We start from the raw sequence: 25,261 nt of genomic DNA, 5'->3' as shown, positions 1-25,261 counted from the left end.
GGGCTGCGGGCGCTGGCAGCCAGAAGGGTGGGAGGGGCCGGAGCAAAAGTTCCGGGAGCCCTAGCCGGCTGCTCGTGCCATGGAGCGGAGCCCCGACGTGTCTCCCGGGCCTTCCCGCTCCTTCAAGGAGGAGTTGCTCTGCGCCGTCTGCTACGACCCCTTCCGCGACGCAGTGACTCTGCGCTGCGGCCACAACTTCTGCCGCGGGTGCGTGAGCCGCTGCTGGGAAGTGCAGGTGTCGCCCACCTGCCCGGTGTGCAAAGATCGCGCGTCGCCCGCCGACCTGCGCACCAACCACACCCTCAACAACCTTGTGGAGAAGCTGCTGCGCGAGGAGGCCGAGGGCGCGCGCTGGACCGGCTACCGCTTCTCGCGTGTCTGCCGCCTGCACCGCGGCCAGCTCAGCCTCTTCTGCCTGGAGGACAAGGAGCTGCTGTGCTGCTCCTGCCAGGCCGACCCCCGACACCAGGGGCACCGCGTGCAGCCGGTGAAGGACACTGCCCACGACTTTCGGGTAAGAGCAGCGGTTTGCACGAGGCGGCCGAGCCGGGACTGGAACCCGGAACCCCTTGGCTCTGCTGCTCCCGCTTGTCCTGCCTGCCAGAGCCCAGTGTGCCCGCGTCTCGCTCCCAGCTTGCAGGACCCCACCTCTCCGACCCAGGTTCCCTACAGGGCCTGGCTGCTTCTTCAAGGTCGGCCCAGGGGTCCGTGCTAGGAGAAGAGAATGCAAACAGAAAGTGAGAGCTGAGGTTACATGATGTTCCCAAGACATTTGCCTCTGAAGGGCCCGGGCCATGCATCCCTTGTGCCAGCCGGGTGTGGCCCAGGTCCCTTTAAGCGGCACGGAAGTGGGTGCAGCCCACGAGCCCTGTAGCTTGGTACACTCAGTTTAGAAGTGGAGGAGGAGCCACAGACCTGGCCAGGGATGTGGAACCTTAAGATTTCCCCCAAACCAGTCACCTACTTGCCAAGCTGATCCCACGGTTTGTATTATCTGGGGGAAAGGCCACTAACCCTGGCTGGCTGACTGACTTATTCTGGTTTGTAAGCCAGCATCTCCATACCTACAGTTCTAGTGGCTATACATTAACCCAGGAGCAACTTACAGGACAAAACTAACATGGAGAATTCTTCGGTATAGGAAGGAAAAATGAACAGAAGATAAGGGTTAGCCTAAGTCAGCATTTTCCAAAACGTTTAATCTTAGCCCATAGGAAGCAGTGCATTTTCCTTTGTGACCCAGAACATATGTATCAGTTGAAACAAAAGTTTTCTTAACATGTCCATGGCACTCTGGCATTTTCTGTTACTTCACTTTTTTTTTTTTTTTTTTTTTGAGACCTCTGTCGCCCAGGCTAGAGTGCAGTGGCGTGCTCTCAGCTCACTGCAACCTCCGCCTCCGGGGGTCAAGCTATTCTGGTGCCTCAGCCCCCTGAGTAGCTGAGATTACAGGCATGTACCAACACTTTTTTTTTTTTTTTTTAATTTCTAGTAGAGACAGGGTTTCACCATGTTGGCCAGGCTGGTCTGGAACTCCTGGCCTCAAGTGATCTGCCCACCTCTGCCTCCCAAACTACTGGGATTACAGGCGTGAGCCACTCCGCCTGGCCTCTGTTACTTTACTTTTAAAAAATTACCCAGCATGTGAAATATTGAATTTATTTCATCACCTGCTAATGCATGAGTCATAGCCCCAGTTGGGAGAACACTGGGTAGCTGGCCCGAAGCTGCATGGACTGGAGAGGAGGAGCTGCCCGAGTCCCCAGTGCCTGGTCTCTGGGCCCCTCTGCAGCCCTGCCTTTTTTTTTTTTTTTTTGCAATACCTGTTTAAATACAGAAGTCTGTTACTGCTCCATATGCATTTGACAAAGTGAAGGGGAATGTAAGGATGCTGTCAGTACGCATGTCTCAGTGAGTAATCCTTTTACTCCTGTCACCGTTTTTGCTTAACATGGGTCCATGTCAATGCTTTTCCTGTTTCCACTGGCGGAAGTAGCAGATCCTGATTTGGGACAGCTGGAATAAGTGCTGGCCAGCCTGGGGTCTGGGGCCCAGGTCAAGCAGGGATCATGGTTCAGGTCTTGACTGATCCCTATTTGGCTGGCCAAAGTGCTGATCAGGAGATGGGCGGGGGTCAAGGCTGAGAATATCCAGGCAGAGCCCCCAGGTTGGGGCCAAGCTAGGATTAAAGAGCAGAGAGCCATGCACCAGCAGATGCCTGCTACTGCAGGGTCCCAGGGATACTGCAGGAGGCAAGATAGACAATTTCCAGCCTCAAGGAGCTTCCAGCAGAGACCCAAGGGAAGAGAAGGTGTCAGCCAGGTGAAAGAGCGTATTTCAGGTAGAGGCAGCAACATTTGGAAGTGGGAAAGCCTGACTTTCCAGGCACCGAGGGAATTTCAGGGTAGTTAGAATGAGGATGGAAGTGCAGGAGGATCCAGGAGGCCTGTGGCTCACCCTTGCTGTGAACAGCAGCTGGGGGTTTTAACAGAAGAACGATGGTGTCAAGTCAGTGGACACTCAGGATGATGTCAGGGGCTGAGTAGTCTAGTCCCAAATGGATCTGAGAAGAATGAGAGCCAAGCGTGGTCCGCCTGATGCAGGGTACAAATCACTCATTTACTAGACAAATGGGTACTGATGGCTGTTGGGTGCCGTGGCCTCTTCTTAGCTTCATGGAATTCTCATTTGAGCAGGGGGCATAGACAGTCAATAGACAAGATGTAGTTCTGTGTGATTCAATGTAGGTGGTTGTGGGGGAGCAGTATGGGAAGATTCCCCCCAGCACTTGGTAAGAAGGGACTAGGTAAGAAGCTGTGTGCCTCGCTGAGGGAGTTTTCAGCTGTGTGCTGTGGGGAGCCCTGAAAGATTCTAAACGGGGGAGTTTGTGATGGGATGTATGCTTTAGAAAAAGATTACTTTGCCAAAATCATCCCAGCAGACACATTTCAGTGCTCACCCTGTGCTAGATGCTTTTCAGCGTTCACACGTCAACAAATTTAATGCTTACAAAAACTTATTTTCAGGTCCTGTGTTAGTTTTCTGTTACAGTCGTAATACACAGCCACAAATGTGGTGGTTTAGAATAGCACAAGTTTGTTCTCTTATGGTTCTGGAGGTCGGAAGTCCTAAAATCGAGGTGTCTATAGGGCTACAGTCCTTTTGGAAGCTCAGGGAGAATTTCTGTCCTTGCCTTCTCCAGCTTACACAGGCCCCCTTCCTCCAGCTCTGAAGTGTGTCTTTCCATTCTGCGTCTGTTGTCACTTTGCCGCCTTTGACCAGTTCTACTACCTCCCTCTCATAAGGACTCTGTGATGACATTGGGCCCACCGAGGTAATCCAGGATAACCTCCCCACAGCAAGATCCTTAATTTAATCATCCACACAGTCCCTTTTGCCATACAAGGTAACATATTCACAGGTTCTGGGGATTAGAATGGGGACATCTGGGGGGAATAATTATTCAGCTTGCTACAGTTAGGTGCTATTATCCTCATTTTATAGACAATGATAGAATCATAGAGAGGATAAGAAACTTGTCCAGAGTCACAGAGCAAGTAGCTCTAAAGATCACCTGGAGCCTTGTTCAGTTCACACTGATCCTGGACATTGAGAGAGGTTTCTCTCATCTCAGACTTGTGTGGGCAGCTGACTGTGTGTCAGGGGTTTGAGTGGCTGTTGACCACTGTCAGGACGGCAGAAGGTACTGGTTGTGTGCCAGTACTGCATGTCCAGTACAGGGCAGGACAGTCCTAGACCTTGCCTTCGTGGGCATGGTTGTATCATCTCACTAATAATTACATAGTTTCAGCTCAATGTTCCTGTGAAAGACAGTATAGGATGTGGTGGGAGATTGTAAGGGGGAGGCTGCTTTTGTTTCGTGGAGCGTGGGAACGAGTCTCCAAGGAAGTGATTTCGCTGAGAGGAGCTGATTGAGGGGCGGCCAGGAGTGTGTATGTCGGGGGTTGGGGAGCGGGGTACAGCGTTGGGGTGTGCAGTGACCGAGAGATGTTTCACGTGGGGATGAGGGAGTGCAGGACAGATCCCGCAGGACACAGAGGGCCGTGCTAAGGAGCTGGGATTTTTGTCGTAGGTGCAGTGGCACATGATGGAAGGACTGATGAAATTTGAGAATCTGGCATCATGCTTGCAGCAGAGCTATAGCAAGGAACAGTGCTTAGAAGAACCTTCCGAAATCCTAGTGCGGTGTTTCTCAAACTTGAACAAGTACACATTCTTCTTAAAGGAAAAAATAGTCCAGCAGTGAGAGTTAAATTATCTTTTTACTTACATGCATACAAACGCAAACCTGGTATACATAGCACTTGCTCACGCCACATATAAGCAATAAAACCAAAGGAAGTGAACAGATTGAATACAAAACTAAAATCAATAACATTCCACTTAAAATACTAATTCTAAAGTTTTATTTTGCTGGAACAAAATCTCTACTCCTGGCCAAGATACTTCTGATTCTCCCATTACTCTGTTCCAAGTGACTATTTAATCCACCCAAATTTCTCTGAAGAGCTCTGGACCTTTCTTCTTACGAGATTGGCCTTCATTTGGGTGTGGCACATTCTTTACCTGCTATGTGTATTTCTCTTCTTTCCTTATCAGGACAAGAAAGTTGTATGGCTTGATATCAAGTAAGCTGTTAAGAAAATACGAATGGTGGACGGGCATGGTGGCTCATGCCTGTAATCCCAGCACTTTGGGAGGCCGAGGCAGGTGGATCATGAGGTCATGGGGTTCGAGACCAGCCTGGCCAGTATGATGAAACCCCGTCTCTACTAAAAATGCAAAAATTAACCCAGCATGGTGGCGGGTGCCTGTAATCCCAGCTACTTGGGAGGCTGAGGCAGGAGAATTGCTTGAACCTGGGAGGTGGAGGTTGCAGTGAGCTGAGATCGTGCCACTGCTCTCCAACCTGGGCGACAGAGCAAGACTCTTGTCTCGAAAAAAAGAAAATACAAATGCTGGTGCTGAAGTTGTGAACTGAAAGCATGTGTCAGTGCTGTTTATTCTGTGACTTGGAGTTGGATTGTCTTAGTATTGGTTTAGGTTACCATTAAACGAAAATATCCTCAGACACAGACTGTTCGTCATTCCATTGTGACGGTTTAGGTTACCATTAAACGAAAATATCCTCAGACACAGACTGTTCGTCATTCCATTGTGACGGAATGGTTACATCTTGTGAGGAAATGGTTACATCTCAGTAATGAGAGGTGGATCAAGGCCACTGTGTTTCATGCCTGTAATCCCAGTGCTTGGGGAGCCTGAAGCAGGAGGATTGCTTGAGGCCAGGAGTTCAAGATCCTGTACCAAAGCAGAAGAAAATTAGCTGGGTGTGGTGGCACATACCTGTAGTCCCAGCTACTCGAGGGTTTGAGATGGGAGGATTGCTTGAGGCCAGGTATTCGAGGCTGCAGTGAGCTATGACTGGGCCACTGCATTCCAGCCTGGGCAACAGTGCAAGACCCTGTCTCATACATACATACATAAAGTTCTAAGGTCAGAACTCAGGATTCCTGCCTCTCAGTCCAGTGCTCTCCAGCTTACATCTTCAACAGAAGCCCTGTGCTGAGCTGCCTTGTCCAGACCCTTGTCTTATCCAGACCTTGTCTTATCCATCTCACAGGACTGGCATGATGACCGCTCTTTGCCACAGCCTCTCCCTGTCCCAGCTCCAGCCCTCTCTCCCCTTCTGGGGTCAACATCTTAGAGTCCATCTGGCTGGATCTAACCCGAGAGTCCTCTCGATACCTCTTGAGCCACATTCCAAGTCTTCCCCCTTCCAATGCTTTTCCCCATTTCCTAACCACTCACCCCATCCTGATCGCCAGCTTTTAGGCAAGGACTTACCAGCTCTTCGGTTGCACCAGAGGACGTTGCTTGCTTGTCCAGGCCTGTGCCCAGTGGTATTGGGAGATGGGGACAGTGGGGGGTGTCTCACTAGACTCTGCACACTGAGGCTCCTGAGTGATGGCCTCCAGCAGTGGGCCCCATGGCAGACACCTGCTTCGGAACGAGGTCTGAACACATAGGGGAAAGACAGATCCGGGAGACTGAGTTGGAGTTGCATAAGAAAGGAATTTGGATGAGCTCAAGTTATCCTCCATGCATTTTTTGCTGTTCATTTAAGAAACGTGGACCATATCCAGCAGGAGAGTTAGGTTACCTAGCATGTAGGTGGCACTTAAAAGCTATGCCAAATGCACAGCATGTGCCAGCCACCCTCGTGTAAGCATCTTACAGGTATTGACTTGTGGAGTCCTCACAGCAGTCCTTTGAGTTTGGTAGTATTTTTTATCCCTCTTATCCAGATGAGGAAATGGAGGTGCAGAGAAGTGAAGGAACATGTTCAAGATCACCTGCTACTAGGTGGAGGTGCTGGGATTTGAACCTGGATGGCCAGGTGCCAGAACTCTTGGCTGCTGCATCAATCTGCGTGAAAACAAATGGTGAAATTTGAGAGACTGTAGAAACTTCTCTGCCTTCATTTTTAAGGTGAGGAGCCTGATAGCTGAAGAGAGAAGGAACTTTTACCAACTCACCAGCGGGTAGCGACAAAGACAAGGCTCCTAACCAGCCCTCCTAACCTTCAGTCCAGGAGGCACGGTGGTATAGCAGAAAAAACACAGGCATTCCATGTACTCATTGACTGGGCAGGTGGTTAACTGAACATCTACTTTATGCAGGCACTTGGATATGCAAGGGACAACACAAAGTCTCTCACTTTGCAGAGCAAGCATTCCTTCTGCAGAAGCGTACTGAGCACCACTGTGCGAGGTAGGGAGGACCTGGAGAGTAAGACCTGCCCTCAGGAAAGAGAAGCTATTACCCTGGATAATGAGTGCGGAGACAGAGGTGTCCAGGGTGCTGTGAGCCCCTAGAATGGAACCAGAGCTGGCAAGATCAGGGGGCTTCCTGGAGGAAATGAGGGGTACTAGAGCCGAGTTTTCAAGGTGATGTTGGGTTAGTTGGAGGAAGCAGGTAGGAACCAGGCAGAGCAACAGGCAGAGCAACAGAGTCTCACAGGACAGAAAACCTGGCTCGGACCAGACAGAGCTGGTTTCAAATGCAACTCTAACACTTTTGGTAAGTACTTGCAAAAGGGCTGTGAAGACCTTGTACAATGATACTCATTCTTTCCCTTGCCCCTACCTTCCTACTTCCAGCTATACCACAGAGCACCTGCCCTGTTAATGAAAACTGTGGGTAACATGTTAATGAAAATTGTGGGTAGCATATTAAAGTATTCAATATGCAATTGAAATTTGATGCTTAAGGAATCAATTTGTCATTTTTGGGAAATCATGTAGTCTATATGATCACATTCTGAATCCTTTAGTATGAATAAAAACCTATTTTGTGTGTGTTTATAACTAAATAATCTTTAACCCCAGCACTTTGGGAGGTCGAGGCGGGCGGATCACCCGAGGCCAAGAGTTCGAGACCAACCTGGCCAACCTGGTGAAACCCTGTCTCTACTAAAAATACAAAAATTAGCTGGGCGTAGCCTGTAATCCCAGCTACTCGGGAGGCTGGGGCAAGAGAATTGCTTGAATCTGGGAGACAGAGGTTGCAGTGAGCTGAGATCGCGCCATTGCACTCTAGCCTGGGCAACAAGAGCGAGACTCCATCTCAAACCAAAAAAAAAAAAAAAAAAAAAAAAAACCTTCAATGTTATAACATGATGCTAACATCAAGGCTTGTTTGCTCTCTTGAGCTTGGGGCTGGGGGATGTTTCAGATCTGTCTTGGGCCCCTGCTACTGCCCATTCATATGCTCCTTGGGCTACAGGCAGGTCCCTTGAGTGGTAGTTCTATTTGTAATCCAAGCATATTTAGGGTTAAAATTAATACCAAAAGCAAACAAAAGAATATTGTTTAGATGCATTCAAATTCACACTTCTTACATGTCATATTTCCTAGGTTAACTACTAGATGCACAGAAGGGGAAAAGTGGAGTAAAAAAATGTGTAGTAAATTTTAAAAAAGGAAAGGAAGAAAAAGAAAAATAGAATAAGCAAGACAAATAGCTCAGAACAAGGTGGCAGATTTAAATGCAAACATATCGGTAATTGTGTGTTAAATGCTCCAGTTAAATGAAAATGTTGATATGACTGGATAAGAAAACGAAACCTAATTCTGTGTTGCTTAATGTAATTATCTCAGTGAAAAAACATTTGATAAAATTTACCATCTTTTTGTGATTAGAAAAGCAGGAAACTAGGAATTGAAGGAATTTTATTAGTTTGATTAAGGATATCTAGCAAAAAAAACAGCGAATATCACATTTAATGGCAAAACATTGAAAGCTTTCTTATTGACATCAAGAAAAAGACAGGAATGCCCATTATGACCAACTCTATTCAGTTTTGTGCAGGATAGCCTTGTCAAGGAACTAAGGCAAGAATTATAAATAAAAGATGTAAGGTTTGGAAAGAAGGGAAGAAAAACTGGCGTGTAGATAATACGGGTTGCGTATTTTTGCACTGAGATTTCTATGTGTAGAAAATAAAGATTCTACAGTTAAATCATGAGTATTAATAAGTTTAGGCGAATGCTGAATCCAAAATCAAGATACAAAACCAGTTGTATTTCTATGTATCACTAGCAAATAGAAAATGAAACATAGATGGAGGTTCACACCTGTAATCCCGGCACTTTGGGAGGCTGAGGCCAGAGGATTGTTTGAGCCTAGGAGTTTGAGACCAGCTTGCACAACATAGCTCTGGCTCTACAAAAAATTAAAACAAATTAGCCAGGTGTGGTGGTGCATGCTTGTGGTCCCAGCTACTTGGGAGGCTGAGGTGGTGGGAGGATCACTTGAGCACAGGAGGCTGCAGTGAGCTGTGATTGCACTACTGCACTGCAACCTGGGTGACAGAGGGAGACCCTGTTTTGGTTTTTGTGTTTTTTTTAATTTAAAACTATGTTTACAATAATATAAAAAATAAGATATCTAGGAAGAAATTAACAAAAAATATGCAAAACTCTGATAGGGAAAAATATACTTCATTGAGAGATATCAAAGAACATTAAGTAACTGGTGAGATATATTATGTTCGTGGATTAGTAGAGTCAGTATTTAAGCCTTTCAGTTTTCCCCGAATTGATCTATAGAGACAATACCGTACTAATCTAAATCTCAACACGATTATTTTTGTGTAACTTCACAAACAGATTCTAAAATTTATATGACCCTCCAAGGGCCAAAAATTGCCCAGACATTCTTGAAGAGAAACCCATCAGAAATCCTCTTTGTTACAGCTACAGAAATTAAGGCTGTGTAATATTGGCACAAGGATAAACAGATGGGCCACAGAAACAGATGGAGAGAACCAAGTAACAGATGTATGTTTGATTTAAGACAGAGGTGGCTCTGCAGACCAGTGAGCAGAGATGGTCTTTTTAAATAACGGTGCTGAGACAATGAGCTACCTGGGCACACCATGTACAAAAATAAACTCCAGGTATCCACATCAGACCTAAATGTGAAAGGAAAGCTATAAAGCTTTGAGAAAATAATACAGAGCTATACAGTAATAATACAAAGCCATAAAGCTTTGAGAAAATAATATGATTGTTTTTGTGATCTCAGTGTAGGGAGGTGTTTCTTAAAATTAGTGTACTAATCCTAAAGGAAAAGACTAATACATATGGCCATATTTCAATTAAGAAAGATAAATGATGAAGTAGAAAATACCCATTACACCTCTAACTAATCAAGGACATACATTGTGTGTATATAATAAATTCCCACACATCAGTTAGGAAGATGGCAGGCAACGTAATGGAAAAATGGGCAGTACTTTACTGAGTACTTAAAAATAAACATCGAAGTGGTCAATAAACATTTTCCATTAACATTGCTCTTGCTGTAAAAATTGGTACCACTGCTTTGGAAAACAATTTGGCATTACCTACTAAAGTTGAAGACACATCTGGTGGCCCAGCAGTTTTATCCCCAGGAATATATTACAGAGAAACGAGTTCACATGTGTCCCCAGGAGGGTTACTCCTCTGGGTCTAACTTGATCCTCTGTATAGTTGGACTCACAGTGCTTACCTTACAGGGAGAATTCAAATTAAATAATTGAATTAAATAGAATGTTTGTAAAGTGCATAATTTAGTGCCTTGTGTATAGTACATGCTTAACAGTAATTGCTTGCTAGTAATAGTAATGTAATTGTTGGTTAGTCTCATCAACTGACATCTCAGAGAAGGGCCATTTTAGGATTGGTCTTTTCTGAAGGAAACCAGAACTCTCTTAAGTGGTTGAAAAGTTTGAGAAGATCAAGAGAGTATTCCCTTTCCATCCTTATTGTCCCATGACTTCCTAAGGGCCAGGGTTGAAGGGCAGGGGCTGGGCTGTGTTGTTTTGGGGCCTGCACACCTCTGGGTAATGCATATGGGCAGCTGCTTCACTCCTGTCACTTACACTAATTTGGCAAATCACCAAATTGTCCTTTTGGACTCTTACATGATTTTGTGTCAAAAATCTCATTCTATAAAATAAAACATTGGAATGACATTTCAGTGGTTTCGTGGGGGCATTCATGCAAACTATAGATGATATACTATAGAAAACAATGTTTAAAAATCTTAAATATTCTCACTTAAGATGAGAAGATCGAAATGAGTTGAAAATAAAACAGAACTGCAGGAAATGAAATCAGTAACCATTTTGTTTTCTGTACTGTAAAACTTAAAAGGAATGGGCTACTGAGTGGGACCAATGGGCCAGTTCTCTATTTCCTAGTAAATTGCCCCAAAACTTAGCACCTTAAAACAGACATTTATTATCTTTGAGTTTCTGTGGGTCAGGAATTGGGCTTGCCTTAGCTCTGGGTGCCTCTGCCTCAAAGTGTCTCATGAGGGGCTGCAGTCAGGGTACTGTGGGCTAATTCTAGCCAATGGGCTAGTTTTCTATTTCCTAGCAAATTGCCCCAAAACTTCATGCCTTAAAACAAACATTTATTATCTTTGAGTTTCTGTGGGTCAGGAATTGGGCCTGCCTTAGCTCTGGGTGCCTCTGCCTCAAGGCCTGTCATGAGGGGCTGTAGGTACAGAGCTGTGGTCTCATCTGAAGGCTCAGCTAGGGCAGGCTCCTCATTTACACTCACATGTGTAGCTGTTGGCAGGATTCAGATCTTCACTGGCTGTTGGCCTGAGAGCATGAGTCCCTCACTGGCTGTAGGTCAGAAGCTACTCTCAGTTTCTTGCCCCAACAGTCACTCCCAGGGCAGATGACCACATGGGCAGCTGGCTGCCATCCCAGTGAGCAAGCTAGAGAGAGCAAGGCAGGGTGTGCACAGCCTTTGTCACCTAACCTCTGAGGTGACTTAGTATCACTTGCCACATTCTTTTGGTCAGAAGCAAGTCACTAGCCCACAGGGGAGGGGATTTCACAAGGGCATGAGTACCAGGAAGTGAGGGTCACTGGGGCCACTTTAGAGGCTGCCTGCCTGAATCTGCCCTTTGCCCACAAGGAGTCATGTCCCTCCCACATGCAAAATGTACTTGCCCTCTCCCAAGCTCCCCAAACATCTCATCCCTTTACAGCATCAGCCCGAAGTCCAGATTTGTCATCTAAATCAGGTCCAGATGGGAATAAGGTTTTGGGGGACACATCTGTATAATTTATGGCTGCATAACCAGTCACCCCTTGAAACACTCATCTCACAGGAGGGAGGAATCACTGGGTGCTCACTGGGTGTCTCAGCAGCTGCCTCCACAGCTGTCCAGGTTCACGTCCTGACTCTTCCACGTACTAGCTGTGTGCCCTTGGGCTGGTCATTTCCCTTCTGTGCCTCACTTTCTCATCTGTAAATGGGGCCAGTAATATAACTTATCTACTAGAGAGGAGTAATGATTAAATGACATAAATTCTCAAGTAATTGGCATAGTCCTTGGCACAGAGTAAGTGCTGAATACATGATAACCATTTATAATTGTTTGAATTATTTTTCTTAAGAAAAAACTTCAGACGCTTTCTGAGAATGTAGATCGAAAAGGATAAAGAGGGAAAGAAAATGATAGGTCTCAGATACAAGAGGCAGGAATCCAACATGAAACACTGTCGTGGTTCTTCAGGTCGTCCAAGAACATCAGAAACAATCATTAAAGTTTAAGAAACAAAAACTACTAAACGAAAAATATTTGTGCTTGCTGATTAAAGTATTCCATGCGATCCAAGCAGTGTTAGAATGTCAGGATGCGGGAGGGGTATGGAGGGCCATGTTGAGGTAAGGCCTCATGGGAGGTAACTGAACCCCATGGGAAATGACCGGCTCCACCCCCATTGTCAGTCACCGCCCATTAGAGATTGCAGACCCGTTCAGTTTAGGAAATTGCAAAGGGAACCTGTGACCACACTGTCTGCAGTTGTCTGCACAGCTCAGGGATTCAGACCCAGCATGAACCAGCTTTTGGCCCTCATGGGACACTCTTCTAGCTGGTGCTGTGACCAACATGAGAGCAGATCACTTCTCAGCCCCATCTCCCAGTCCGTACCAGGCTGGACTAGAGGATATCTGAGGGCCCTTTATCCCATAGATGTCTGATTCAGGATCAGGACTGTACTTAACCATCTGTGCCCACAGCACTTGGCATGGCTGGGGTTCGGCAAATGCATTTGAGTTACACTTGTGTTGAAGTGGAGTCCCAGTTGTAAATGTGATGTGTCTGTCCTCCCTGCCCAACCTCCAGCCCTAACCTGTCTTCCTCTCATTCCCACATCAGGCCAAGTGCAGGAACATGGAGCATGCGCTGCGGGAGAAGGCCAAGGCCTTCTGGGCCATGCGGCGCTCCTATGAGGCCATCGCCAAGCACAATCAGGTGAGTGAACGATGGGGCTGGGTGGGGAGATTGGGTCCACTCAGGGCAGTTGGGGGAGGATTGAAGTTGCGTCAGCCCTGACTTTGTCTCACATAACCCACTGGGTAGAGGTGGGCTCCCTTACCTGTGATGGTCCTGTGCAGCCACGTCGTGGATGCTGACCGTGGCTTCTCTGCCTTGGCTCCTCTAAAGACCCAGGTGTGATCATGCCATCAGCCACAGGAGTGACTTAAAAAGCTACCAACACCATCTGCCCTGTGGCACATGCATTGTACCACCGCCACCTGTGCGTTCAGTGATGACCTGGGACTCATGTAATTTCTTGTTTTCTTTCAGTTCCCACATCCACTCCATCAGCAATCCTATTCCCCCATCTCTAAAGTACATTATTTCTGCCAAACTCTCTATGTTCTGGTCCAGGTCACCATCATCTCTCACTGGGCCTCCTGCCTGTGCCTCGTGCTTTCATTCTGTTGTATTCTGCTTTCCACGGACTGGGGTGATCGTTTAGTAAAACACACCAGCAGTGCCCCTCCTCTGCTTAAAACTGCCAGTGGCTTCCAGTCACCCTCGGTACCACCCAGATTCCTTACCATGGCCTCCGAGGCCATTGCCTGACCCTGCCTATCCTCAACCTCATTTACTTCTCTGCCTCATCTTCTTTCTGTCCCTTAAGCAAACTAAGTCTTCACCCCAGAATGTGAGCCCAGCATCTTTGCCATTAAAATCTCAGATGTCCCCTTCAAGAAACTTTTCCTGATCACCCTCCTCTGTTACTCAATGGCATATTTACCTGGTTTATTTCCTTGATGACACTTCATTACCTGTAATTACCTTTGGTTTTCTATCTGCTTTTTATCCCTTCCCATCAGCATATAATGAAAACAGGGCACACTATTGCCAATTAACTAGAGGAGTTCTTGGCACACAATAGGTGACCAATAAAAATGTTTGTTGATTGAGTGAAGTGAGTAGGTGACCAATAACTTAATCAAATGAATGAATGGGCTTCCTCTGTGCCCACTCCGGTTGTTCTGCCTGGCACCCTCTCTTCCTCCAGGTCCCGTGTGGATTGGCAGGCTTGTTTCTGACTTTTGATCTTGGCTCTGGTCTTTGGCTTTCTGAGGTGGCTGCCTCTAGTAATTACCACTCTGTTAGACTCGTGTTAGCGACAGCTGAGCCATGCCTGGTCCGGTTTGCTGGGCACTGTCCTCAGGAGCCTGTGGTCCCCTCCACTATGTGTCCAAAGCTGAGGATTAGGCCCAGGAAAGGGCCTCATTAACATCTGGCTGTGGAGTTTACCCTGAGCCACAGAGCTGGTGGAACAGAGTGGAAGAAAGGACTGTGTGACACACTGGGCTCCAGGGCAGTAACCGCAAAGCAGACCTATTTCCAAACCTAAGCCCAGTTCCCCAGTGGATCCCTCAACCCCCTCCAAGCTAATCCCCTCCTCTAAAAAGAGGGCAATTCCCTCTTACTAGGATTAAAAAAAAAAAATTCAGATAAAATAATGCATATAAGTGCCCAACAGAGAGAAGTCGTTAACATTTCTGATGTCTAATAGACTGACAAACTGGTGGGAGAGAGTTTTCACTTTTTCAGTGGATTATTTTGTCATCCGATGTCAGAGCTATAAATACATGTTGAAATTCCAACTCCAAATAGCAATTACGAACCTGCTGTTGCTGGAGTTTGTTGAGTTGTTTTTCCAGTAGTCATCGTGGAGTCATGTAGCTTCATCATTGTTCTCTTACTTGGTTTCCTTTTGTGGCTAAAGCTATATGACTGGCTTGCCTTGTCCAGGACTGGGTTGGGGATACTTGGGGAGTGTCTGTCTGTCCATGTGGCAGTATGGCCTGCCCACCCAGGGAGTGTAGGAGTCCTGAGCTTTTTGCTGAGGCTGAGGGTAATGAGGTCACGTGGGAAGCCCCTAGGATTCCAGCCTGATTAATACTTTGTCTGTTAAATTCAGTTTATCAAGTCGATGAGAAAAGTGAAAGTTCTGGTGTTTATTCCTTTACAGTGAGGCCGTCATTGCCCACGGTGAGTGGGCAGGAGTTGACCTTGCACTTGCTGGTTTTTTCTGCCATGCTCTATTCTTGATTTTTCTGTGTGATAAGAATTATCGAGGAGAGGGAAAGCGTTAAGATAAATAGCTAATGCATGCAGGGGTTAATACCTAGGTGATGGGTTGACAGGTGCAGCAGACCATCATGGTGCACATTTACCAATGTAGCAAACCTGCACATCCTGCACATGTATCCTGGAACTTAAATGTAAAAAAAAAAGAGAATCACCCTGGATTCTGCTCTCTCCAACGCAGACATCAGTCTTTTCAGTCTGATGGGTTAGCTGTGCTGTTTGTCCTCATTTGCATTTCTTTGATTATTGGTAAGTCTGTACATGTTTTCACAAGCATAACGGCCATTTATGTTTCTTCTGTGAACGCTAATTCACATTCTTTTTTTCCCTTGGAATATTTGTCTTTTCTCTCAGTGGATTTGTAAGAGTGCTTTGTACATTAAGAATAATAGCCATTAGTCATAAATGTTGCAAATATACTTCCTGTTTGTCATTTCTTTTTCAGTGGGTCATTTTCAATTTTTTTGGCCATTTTCACTTTTTCAGTGAATCCTTTTGTTACATTTTCAGAGCTATAAACATACAAACAGTCCCTGGCTTATGATTTTTTGACTTTACCATGGTGCACAGGCAATGTGCATTCAGTAGAAACTGTACTTTGAGTACTCATACAACCATTCGTTTTTCCCCTTCAGTACAGTATTCAATAAATTACATGAGACACTCAGTGCTTTGTTATGACGTAGGCTTTGTATTGGATGATTCTGCCCAACTGTAGGCTAATGTGAGTGTCCTGGGCACGTTTAAGGTAGGCTAGACTAGGCCGGGTGCAGTGGCTCACACCTGTAATCCCAGCAGTTTGGGAGGCTGAGGCAGGCAGATCACGAGGTCAGGAGATCGAGACCATCCTGGCTAACATGGTGAAACCCCATCTCTACTAAAAAGGTACAAAAAATTAGCCGGGCGTGGTGGTGGGCACCTGTAGTCCCAGCTACTTGGGAGACTGATGCAGGAGAATGGCGTGAATCCAGGAGGCGGAGCTTGCAATGAGCCGAGATCGTGCCACTGCACTCCAGTCTGGGCGACAGAGCAAGACTCTGTCTCATAAATAAATAAATAAATAAATAAATAAGGTAGGCTAGGCTAACCTATGATGTTTTAGTAGTTTAGGTGTATTCATTGCTTTGACTTAACTGTTTTTCAATTTATGATGGGCTTATTGGGATGTAACCCCATCATACGTTGAGGAACATCAATATTTAACTTTCAGTCCAAAGATGAGATTACTAACCTACCATTGCCACAGCACACATTTTGAATGGTTTTTCTAACAGTTGTCATGGAATAATATTTTTGTCTTTAACTTTATGAATAGTCTCTTGCCATACACACCTCTTATTTTTCTAAGTATTCAGTTATCTCATTCTTTCTTCGAGGCTTCTCAGTTTTGTACTGCGCCAAGGAATGTCTTTCTTATTCCAAGCTGAGAAATATTTATTTGCTTTTTCTTTAATTACATTTATGGTTTCCTCTTCCCTTTGAAAAAACTTTTTGTGAGGACAGGCACGGTGGCTTACGCCTGTAATCCCAGCACTTTGGGAGGCCGAGGCGGGCGGATCACCTTAAGTCAGGAGTTTGAGACCAGCCTGACCAACATGGCGAAACCTCGTCTCTGCTGAAAAATACAAAACTTTGCCAGGCGTGGTGGCACACACCTGTAGTCCCAGCTACTTGGGAGGCTGAGGCAGGGAGAATTGCTTGAACCCAGGAGGCAGAGGTTGCAGTGAGTCAAGATCACACCACTGCACTCCAGCCTAGGTGAAAGAGTGAGACTCAGTCTAAAAAAAAAAAAAAAAAAAAAGAGGAAAAAAAAAAACCTTTTGTGGTTATGATTAGGAGTGTGTATATTATTTTAATGATTATTTTAAAATAAATACTTCCTACTGCTCCTTTGGTAAAGCCTCTGGATCAGACAAATTTTAAGTCCTAAGATTGGAAGGCAAATACTTTAGAAAAAATCATTACTATTTGCAGCCATTCATTTCTATGATTCAGGACTTCCTTGTTATGGTGCAACCTAAAGAAGGAACTGAACATTGTATGTAGATGAGATTATAGTACTACAGTTGCAATCTATAAGCTGTGATTTTATTTTTAAAAAAAACCCTATCAAAACAACCTATTATTAGGTTGTTGGACTTTCCCATTTGAAATCTGAACTTAGAAATGTGTGCTTATAAACTATTATGTTGATGCTTATAAACTATTATGTTGATATTTTATCTATAGGAGTTCTATACATGATTTCTTTGAACATAAAGTTCCTTTGCTAAAAATGGGAAAGTTGCTGGGCTATGGAGGTTCCCTCTGTATCTGACCCCTGACTCCCTCCCGCTCTCTGCCGTAGGTGGAGGCTGCATGGCTGGAAGGCCGGATCCGGCAGGAGTTTGATAAGCTTCGCGAGTTCTTGAGAGTGGAGGAGCAGGCCATTCTGGATGCCATGGCCGAAGAGACAAGGCAGAAGCAGCTTCTGGCCGACGAGAAGATGAAGCAGCTCACAGAGGAGACAGAGGTGCTGGCACATGAGATTGAGCGGCTGCAGATGGAGATGAAGGAGGACGACGTTTCTTTTCTCATGGTAAGGAGCTCAGCGTCTGGATTCAGTGACAGGACCAGATGTTCCGGCACCAGCTGGGAGCCACAGCCCACCAGCCCTGGCCAACCTCATCTTCCTGGAGCTTCCTGGGTACTGGCCTGGAAGAGCTCACAAGTGACCTGCTCTGCTTGTGTCATAAAGCTAAAAAGACTTACCAGGGCGGAGTTCCTTGAAACCCTCTTATTTCTTCCTCTCTCTTCTTTTTTTTTAGAGACAGGGTCTTGCTCTGTCACCCAGGCTGGAGTACAGTGGGTGATTATAGCTCAGTGTAAGCTCAAACTCATGGGCTCAAGTGATCCTCTCTCCTTAGCCTCCTGAGTAGCTGGGACTACAGGCACGAGCCACCATGCCCAGCTAAGTTTTTCATGTATTAACAGTCAGCTGGGGGTGAGGGGGTCTCACTATGTTGCCCAAGCTGGTCTTGAATCCCTGGCCTCAAGTGATGCTTTCACCTTGGCCTCCCAGGTAGTTGGACTGCTGGCGCTCCACTGTGCCCAGCTCCTGTCTCTTCTTTCCTCCTTTCTCTTGCCCTCTCTCCTACTCTCATTTTTTTCCTGTCTCTACCTTTTTGTTTTGTTTTGTTTTTTTGTTTTTGATACAGAGTCTCGCTCTGTCGCCCAGGCTGGAGTGCAGTGGCGCCATCTCGGCTCACTGCAAGCTCCGCCTCCCGGGTTCCCGCCATTCCCCTGCCTCAGCCTCCGAGTAGCTGGGACTACAGGCACGCACCACCACACCCAGCTAATTTTTTTTTTTTTTTGTATTTTTAGTAGAGACTGGGTTTCACCATCACCGAGGATGGTCTCGATCTCCTGACCTCGTGATCCACCCGCCTCGGCCTCCCAAAGTGCTGGGATTACAGGCGTGAGCCACCGCGCCCGGCCTGTCTCTACCTTTTAATAAAATGAATTCTTTTAAAATCATTCAATTATTTAAATTTTTTATTTAAATATGATGCCTTGGCTTTCTGTCTTCTTAAGAAAAAGATGATTCTGTTCTCTCTTTTAAAGAACAGTATTATTCATTTTTTCTTCCTTTTATTGATATATTTCCTCTCCATGAGCCATCGGTCCTTGCAAATTTCCCGCAGGGAAATTTCTGGGCTTGAAAGCTGGTCTGTAAACTGGCCAGGGTGGTGAGGTGTCTCCTGTCCCCGGAAAACAGCTGACTGCTGTGGAAGGGGTGTCGCTGTAGAGCGGAGTGGGAGGTGACAGGGACGGTTATCTGTTCAGGCAGTGTCACCTCCTGGGTGGGACCTTTAGGAGTTCTCCACCTCACTCAGAGCCTCGAACCATGAAGCCTTCTGTCTCTAAAATGTCCCTGATTATGAAATCATTCTGTGTTCAGAGCTGTCTCTAAAAAGAAAAATGAAGGAGAAAAAAAAAAGATAGAAAAACCATTTCGTGGGATCTAAAAGCTGTGTGTCTCGTGGATTCTGTTTAGGGAACTGGGAGTATTGTCTTGCCCAGTACCCAGAGTGCTTTCAGGGATGATTTTGGTTTGTGACTCCTTTTTATTTTTTATTAGCAACTTTATTGAGATATAATTTACATGCTAAACAATTCACCCATTTAAAATATACCACTCAGTGATTTTTAGTATATACAGAGTTGTGCAACCATCACGACAATTTTAGAACATTTCATGCCTCCAAAAGCAGCCCTGCTTTAGCTGTCACTCCCCAGTTCCTCCTCCCACATAAAAACTGTTACCTAAATTGAGTCTAACAGAGTGGTAATTACTAGAATTAGCAGCCCCTGGCAACCACTAATCTACATACTATCTATATAGATTTACCTATTCTAGACATTTCAAATGCATGGAATTATATAACATGTAACCTTTTGTGACTGCCTTCTTTCAGTCGGCATATTTTGAAACATCATTCGTGTTGTAGCATCTATCAGTACTTCATTCCTTTTTATGGCCGAATAATATTCCATGGCATAGATATACAATCATGCATTGCTTGGTGATGGGGATATGTTCTGAGAAATGTGTTATTAGGCAATTTTTTCATTATGCAAATGTCATGGAGTGTGCTTACATAAACCTACATGGTGTAGCCTACTACACACCTAGGTTATATGGAATAGCCTTTTGCTCCTAGGTTACAAACCTGTGTAGCATGTTGCTGTACTGAATACTATAGGCAACTAGAGCCCACTGTTAAGTATTTGTGTATCTAAACATAGAAAAAGTACAGTAAAAATATGGTGATGTAATCTCATGGGACCAGAGTCATATATGTGGTTCCTTGTTGACTGAAACATCGTTATGTCGCACATGGCTATATTACATTTTATTTATTGATTTATCAGTTGGTGGTTGCTGTGGTTTAAATATGTTCCCCAAAATTTATGTGTTGCAAATTTAATCCCCAATGCAACAGTGTTGGGAGGTGGAGCCTAATAAGAAGTGATTGGGTCCTGAGAGCCCTCATGAATGGGTTAATGTTGTTCCTGGCAGAGTGGGTTAGTTATTGAGAGAGTGGGCTTGTTATAAAAGTGAATTTGGGCCCCTCTTGCTTGCTTGCTCTTGGTCTTATGTGTGGTCTCTTGCCCTTCTTCCTTCTGCCATGGGATGACACAGCGTGAGGGCTCTCATCAGAAGCCAGTGCCTTGCTCTTGGACTTCCCAGCTTCAGAACCACGAGTGAAATAAACTATTGTTTATAAATTACCCAGTCTGTGGTATTTTGTTACAGCAGCACAAAATGAACTAAGACAGTGGTCATTTGGGTTGTTTCTATTTTGGCTATTATGAATAATATGGCTGTAAACATTCAGGTAGCAACTTTTATGTGGACATATTTTCATTTTTCTTGGAAATACGTCTGGGAGTAGATTTGCTGGATCATATGGTAACTCTAGGTTTAACTATTGGAAGAACTGCCAGGCCATTATCCAGAGCAGCTGTATCATTTTATATTCCCGTCAGGAGTGTATGTGGATTCCAGTTTCTCCACATTTTTGCCAAAATTTGTTTTTTAAAAATTATTGCTATCCTTGTAGGTGTGAAGTGGTATCTCCTTGTGTATTGTAATGTCATCATTTCCCTGATGGCTAATGACCTGGAACATCTTTTCATGGGCTTTTTGATCATTAGTACATCTTCCTTGGACAAATGTCTATTCAGATCCTTTGCCCATTTTTAACGTGGGTTGTCTTTTTATTGTTGAGTTGTAAGAGTTCTTTATATAGTCTAGATGCAAGTTCTTTATCGGTTTTAACTCTACAGGTAGGTCTTTGATGCATTTTGAGTTATTTTTTGTATATGGTATAGTAAGGGTTAGTCCAACTTCTTTTTTTTCTTTTTTGTTTTGCATGTCAACATACAGTTTTCCCAGTACCGTTTGTTGGAAAGACTATTTATTCCTCCATTAAATCATCTTGGCACTCTTGTAAATGATTGATGGTAAATATGAGGGTTTATTTCTGGACTTTCAATTCTATTCCATTGATCCCAACGCCTGTTTTTATATTAGCACCACATATCTTGATTACTGTTGATTTGTAGTAAGTCTTGAAATTGGGGATTATGAGTCTTCCAATGTTCTTCTTTTTCAAGATGGTTTTGGCTGTTCTGGGTCCCTCGAAATTTTGTGTGAATTTTAGGATCAGTTTTTTAGTTTCTGCAAAGAAGCCAGCTAGGATAACGGATTACACTGAGTCAGTAGATCAACTTAAGGAGTGTCTTAGTATGTTTTCTGTTGCTATGACAAAATATCACAGACTGGGTAAATTATAAAACAGTCCAAGTTTATTCAGCTCATTGTTCTGGGTGAGGCCAGGAAGTCCAGGAACATGATGGCGCTGGCATTTGGTGTGGGCCATCTCATGGCAGAAGGAGGAAATGAGTGCAAGACACAGTAGTTGCTCATTGTTTTATAGCAATGCAGTTATAACTAAACCGCTTCACAGTAATGACAGTAATCCATTTGTGAGGGCTCTGCCCTCATGACCCAGTCACCTCTTTTTAGGCCCTACCTCCCAACACAGTTGCATTGGGGATTCAGTGTTCAACACATGAACTTTCAGATAATATGTCCAAATCATAGCAGAGATGTTATTGTTAACATCTTGACAATATTAAGACTTATGATCCATGGAATGCATGACTCCTTTTGAGGTCAGAAACGTATATATTTCCTCTATATCTGTGTCTCTGTGTTGTTATTTTTTTATTTTCATTTTTTTCAGAAACACAAGAGCCGAAAACGCCGGTAAGTTGCCAAAGCGGGTGGAGGGGAGGGCAGGAGTGGGCAGAAATACCAGGGGTGCAAACTCCAGTGGCCCCGGGGCAAGCAGGTAACAGCCAGCTGGGTGCACCAGCCCACATGAGCTACTGTGCCCTGGTTTTGAGAGGGAGTGGTGGACAATGGCCAGGTGGAGAGAGCCCTCTCACAGCATCCAGTTCCAGTTGGCTCTGGGACAGTGTTGTTCTCCTGAGCGTGGAGGGTCCCCGCCTGCCGTGCAGGGAAGGAGAACACCGTCCTGTACATGGCTCGCGTTTCTCGGGGCCAGTCAATGTCAGGCTTGTTTCTTGGCCAGCCCCCTCCCTCTGAGAGCCTTAGGCCACAGTGGTTTGTGTTGATGGTTGTTGGGTTCACAGGGATGAATGAGGAAGAGCTGTGTCCCAGTCAGAGCTATCCAAAGATGGAAGAGAGTGCTTTTGGAGGGAGTGAGTTCCCTGTGCTCACTTCCCACTGGCAGTGTGCAAGCAAAGGCTGGAGGACACCTTGGGACCGTTGGACTAGAGCATCCTTAGGGTCCCTTCCAACTCAGACATCCCGTGAGCCGGATGTGTAAGTGTGATTTCTGCCTGCAAGGATGGCAGCCATGTTACAGAACCTCCTGTTTGTATTTCTCCTGGGGCAGGGTGAGCCCTCGGACTGAATTCTGAAGGGAGGTAGCAGCCCTGTTGGCCTTGGCCCATCTCCCATCATAGCCCAGTCTAGTCTTGTCCTGGGGAAGGTGGCCAGGAAACTTGGGCCTGAGGGAAGGGAATGAGTCCTGTTGCTGGTTTCCAGTTGGCCCAGTTTGGCCCAGGATGCATGACTCTGGCCCTGCCTGCCATACCCCATTGTACTTTTCCAGACTCTTCTGCACCATGGAGCCAGAGCCAGTCCAGCCTGGCATGCTTATTGATGTCTGCAAGTACCTGGGCTCCCTGCAGTACCGCGTCTGGAAGAAGATGCTTGCATCTGTGGAATCTGGTGAGCGGGGGTGTAGGCAGGTGTCCCAAGCATGGGTGGAAGCCCTTTATGTTAGCAAAGAGGCACCAGGGCTGGTCTCTGCCCACCTCCCACCTCCTCTCAGAGGTCCCCTCCTCTCTCAGGTGATCCCCCTGCCAGGCCCTTGCAGGCGAGTTCCCGTACCCTGGTCTTCTCCACTCTGCCCAACACCTCCAACCCTCCTCGTAGTATGCCTTCTCTCAGGACCTTGACACTTGGTCCCCTCTTCAGAGAGGGAAACTGGCTTCCTTGTCTATTCAGAACTGTATTTTGTATGATAAAAGACCTCCTCCGTCCGGGATCGCCTCTCCCAAGGCGACTGCAGCCCACACGAGCCACAGTGTCCTGGTTTTACAGGGAGGAATATCAGACTCAGGGAATGGGCCATGCTGTCCTAACATCCCTGGGTCGTGTGAATGTTGAGTCTCTGCCTGTATGAGTTCCTGTGGCTGCCATAACAAAGGACCCAAACTGGAGATTGAGAGAAGTCGATTCTCTCACAGTTCTGGAGGCTAGAAATCCAAAATCCAGATGTCGGCAGGGCCAGGCCCCTCTGAAGCCTGAAGAGGGGAGTCTTCATTGCCTCTTCCGTCTCCTGCTGCCTCCTGGCCATTCTTGGCCTTACTGGCTCCCCCTCAGCACTTTGATCCCCACCTCTGCCATCACACAGCATTTCCCCCTGTGTGTCTGTGTCTGTCTCCTCTTTATTATAAGGACACAGGTCATATTGGATTGGGGACCCTCCTCCAGTCTTACTAACACATGTATAACCACCCCACTCCCAAATAAGGTCACACTCTGAGGTACCAGGGGTTGGGACTGCCACATATCTTCTGGGGGATACAGCCCAACCCCTGCCACTGCTCCAGCCCTGGGCCGCTCCTTGCATGGACTTGGGGCCAGGTGGGACACAGTGGTTGGTTTGTGGGGCTAGAGATATCCACGTGTGGCCTAAGGGACCTCAGGTTTGCTGATTCCCCATTTCTGCCCCTGCTCGCAGTACCCTTCAGCTTTGACCCCAACACCGCAGCCGGCTGGCTCTCCGTGTCTGACGACCTCACCAGCGTCACCAACCACGGCTACCGCGTGCAGGTGGAGAACCCGGAACGCTTCTCCTCGGCGCCCTGCCTGCTGGGCTCCCGTGTCTTCTCTCAGGGCTCGCACGCCTGGGAGGTGGCCCTGGGGGGGCTGCAGAGCTGGCGGGTGGGCGTGGTGCGTGTGCGCCAGGACTCGGGCGCTGAGGGCCACTCACACAGCTGCTACCACGACACACGCTCGGGCTTCTGGTACGTCTGCCGCACGCAGGGCGTGGAGGGGGACCACTGCGTGACCTCGGACCCAGCCACGTCGCCCCTGGTCCTGGCCATCCCACGCCGCCTGCGTGTGGAGCTGGAGTGCGAGGAGGGCGAGCTGTCTTTCTATGACGCTGAGCGCCACTGCCACCTGTACACCTTCCACGCGCGCTTTGGGGAGGTGCGCCCCTACTTCTACCTGGGGGGTGCACGGGGAGCTGGGCCTCCAGAGCCTTTGCGCATCTGCCCCCTGCACATCAGCATCAAGGAAGAACTGGACGGCTGAGCCGGCCCGGGGCTGCCCAGGTCTTGTGCCACGGCACTGTTTTCTTTCTGCCCTCTTCCTAATGCCCACATTGCTTGGGCACTGCTGTGCCCCCACCTCCTTGCCAGGCTCTTCTTCCTGTCCCGCCTGGTCCTTTTCCGTGACTCTAGGCTGCGCCTCTCTCCATGTTTAGTCCCTTCTCTGTCCACAGTCAGGAGCTATCTGGGTGGCACCTCACTGGCCAGGCTCTCCCGAGTCGTGGCACCTCCACAACGTGAATTTTCTGAATCCCCATTCCAGGATTTCTGGGAATAATGTTTACTTCTAGAATGGGCCTGTTGTAAGCCATCTCATCCAGGTGTGGTAAAGCCATTGGATGAGGCGGGGACTGCCATGGAAAGGAGAGTTTGTTACTTATGGTTCCAAGAGGAGGGGCCGCATAGGAAAGCCCCAGGGTGGGTCAGAGGGAGGAAGGAGGGAGGGGAACAGGTGGGCAGGAGACTTCCTCTGGTTTTCTCAGGAGGAAGTGGGCAAGGCAGAGTAAGCAGGGGAGACAGGTTTAGGGGTAGCTGACTTGAGTAATTTCAGTGGCTCTCAGCGTAGGGGCTGGTCTTTTTGTCTGATACCTGGCCCCAGGATAGTCAGGACAGGTGAATGTTGGCCTGGGGTGTGACAGCCCTGGGAGAGCCACGTGAAGGAGGCAGCTGGCGCCATCCCTCCGGATTAGTTGGTTTCCGTAGGAAAGGTGTGTGCTCAGCTGGATGCTTGCTATCTCCAGCGATTAGGGGATTGGCTAGCCTGGGAGGAGCAGTCTGTCCAGGTCAGCGAGGCCCCAGATATCAGAGCATCAAGAGTACAGGAAATACAGTTAATGCAGGGCCT

General features: G+C 46.8%; 1 protein-coding gene across 1 annotated transcript; it reads left to right on the top strand.

Annotated features, from left to right (window-relative positions):
* Positions 1-18: 18 nt before the first annotated feature.
* On the top strand, positions 19-25,261 carry TRIM35 (tripartite motif containing 35). The gene is given in 6 exon segments (NM_001257556.1): positions 19-514; positions 12,757-12,852; positions 17,342-17,572; positions 21,789-21,811; positions 22,686-22,804; positions 23,823-25,261. Coding segments are annotated over 6 exon segments (1,482 nt in total). The 5' UTR covers positions 19-79; the 3' UTR covers positions 24,401-25,261.

The sequence above is a fragment of the Macaca mulatta genome, chromosome 8, assembly GCF_049350105.2.
Source record: "Macaca mulatta isolate MMU2019108-1 chromosome 8, T2T-MMU8v2.0, whole genome shotgun sequence".
Lineage (NCBI taxonomy): Eukaryota > Metazoa > Chordata > Mammalia > Primates > Cercopithecidae > Macaca > Macaca mulatta.
The sequence above is the reverse complement of the archived record's forward strand: the minus strand, read 5'-3'. Positions and strand labels throughout refer to the sequence as shown.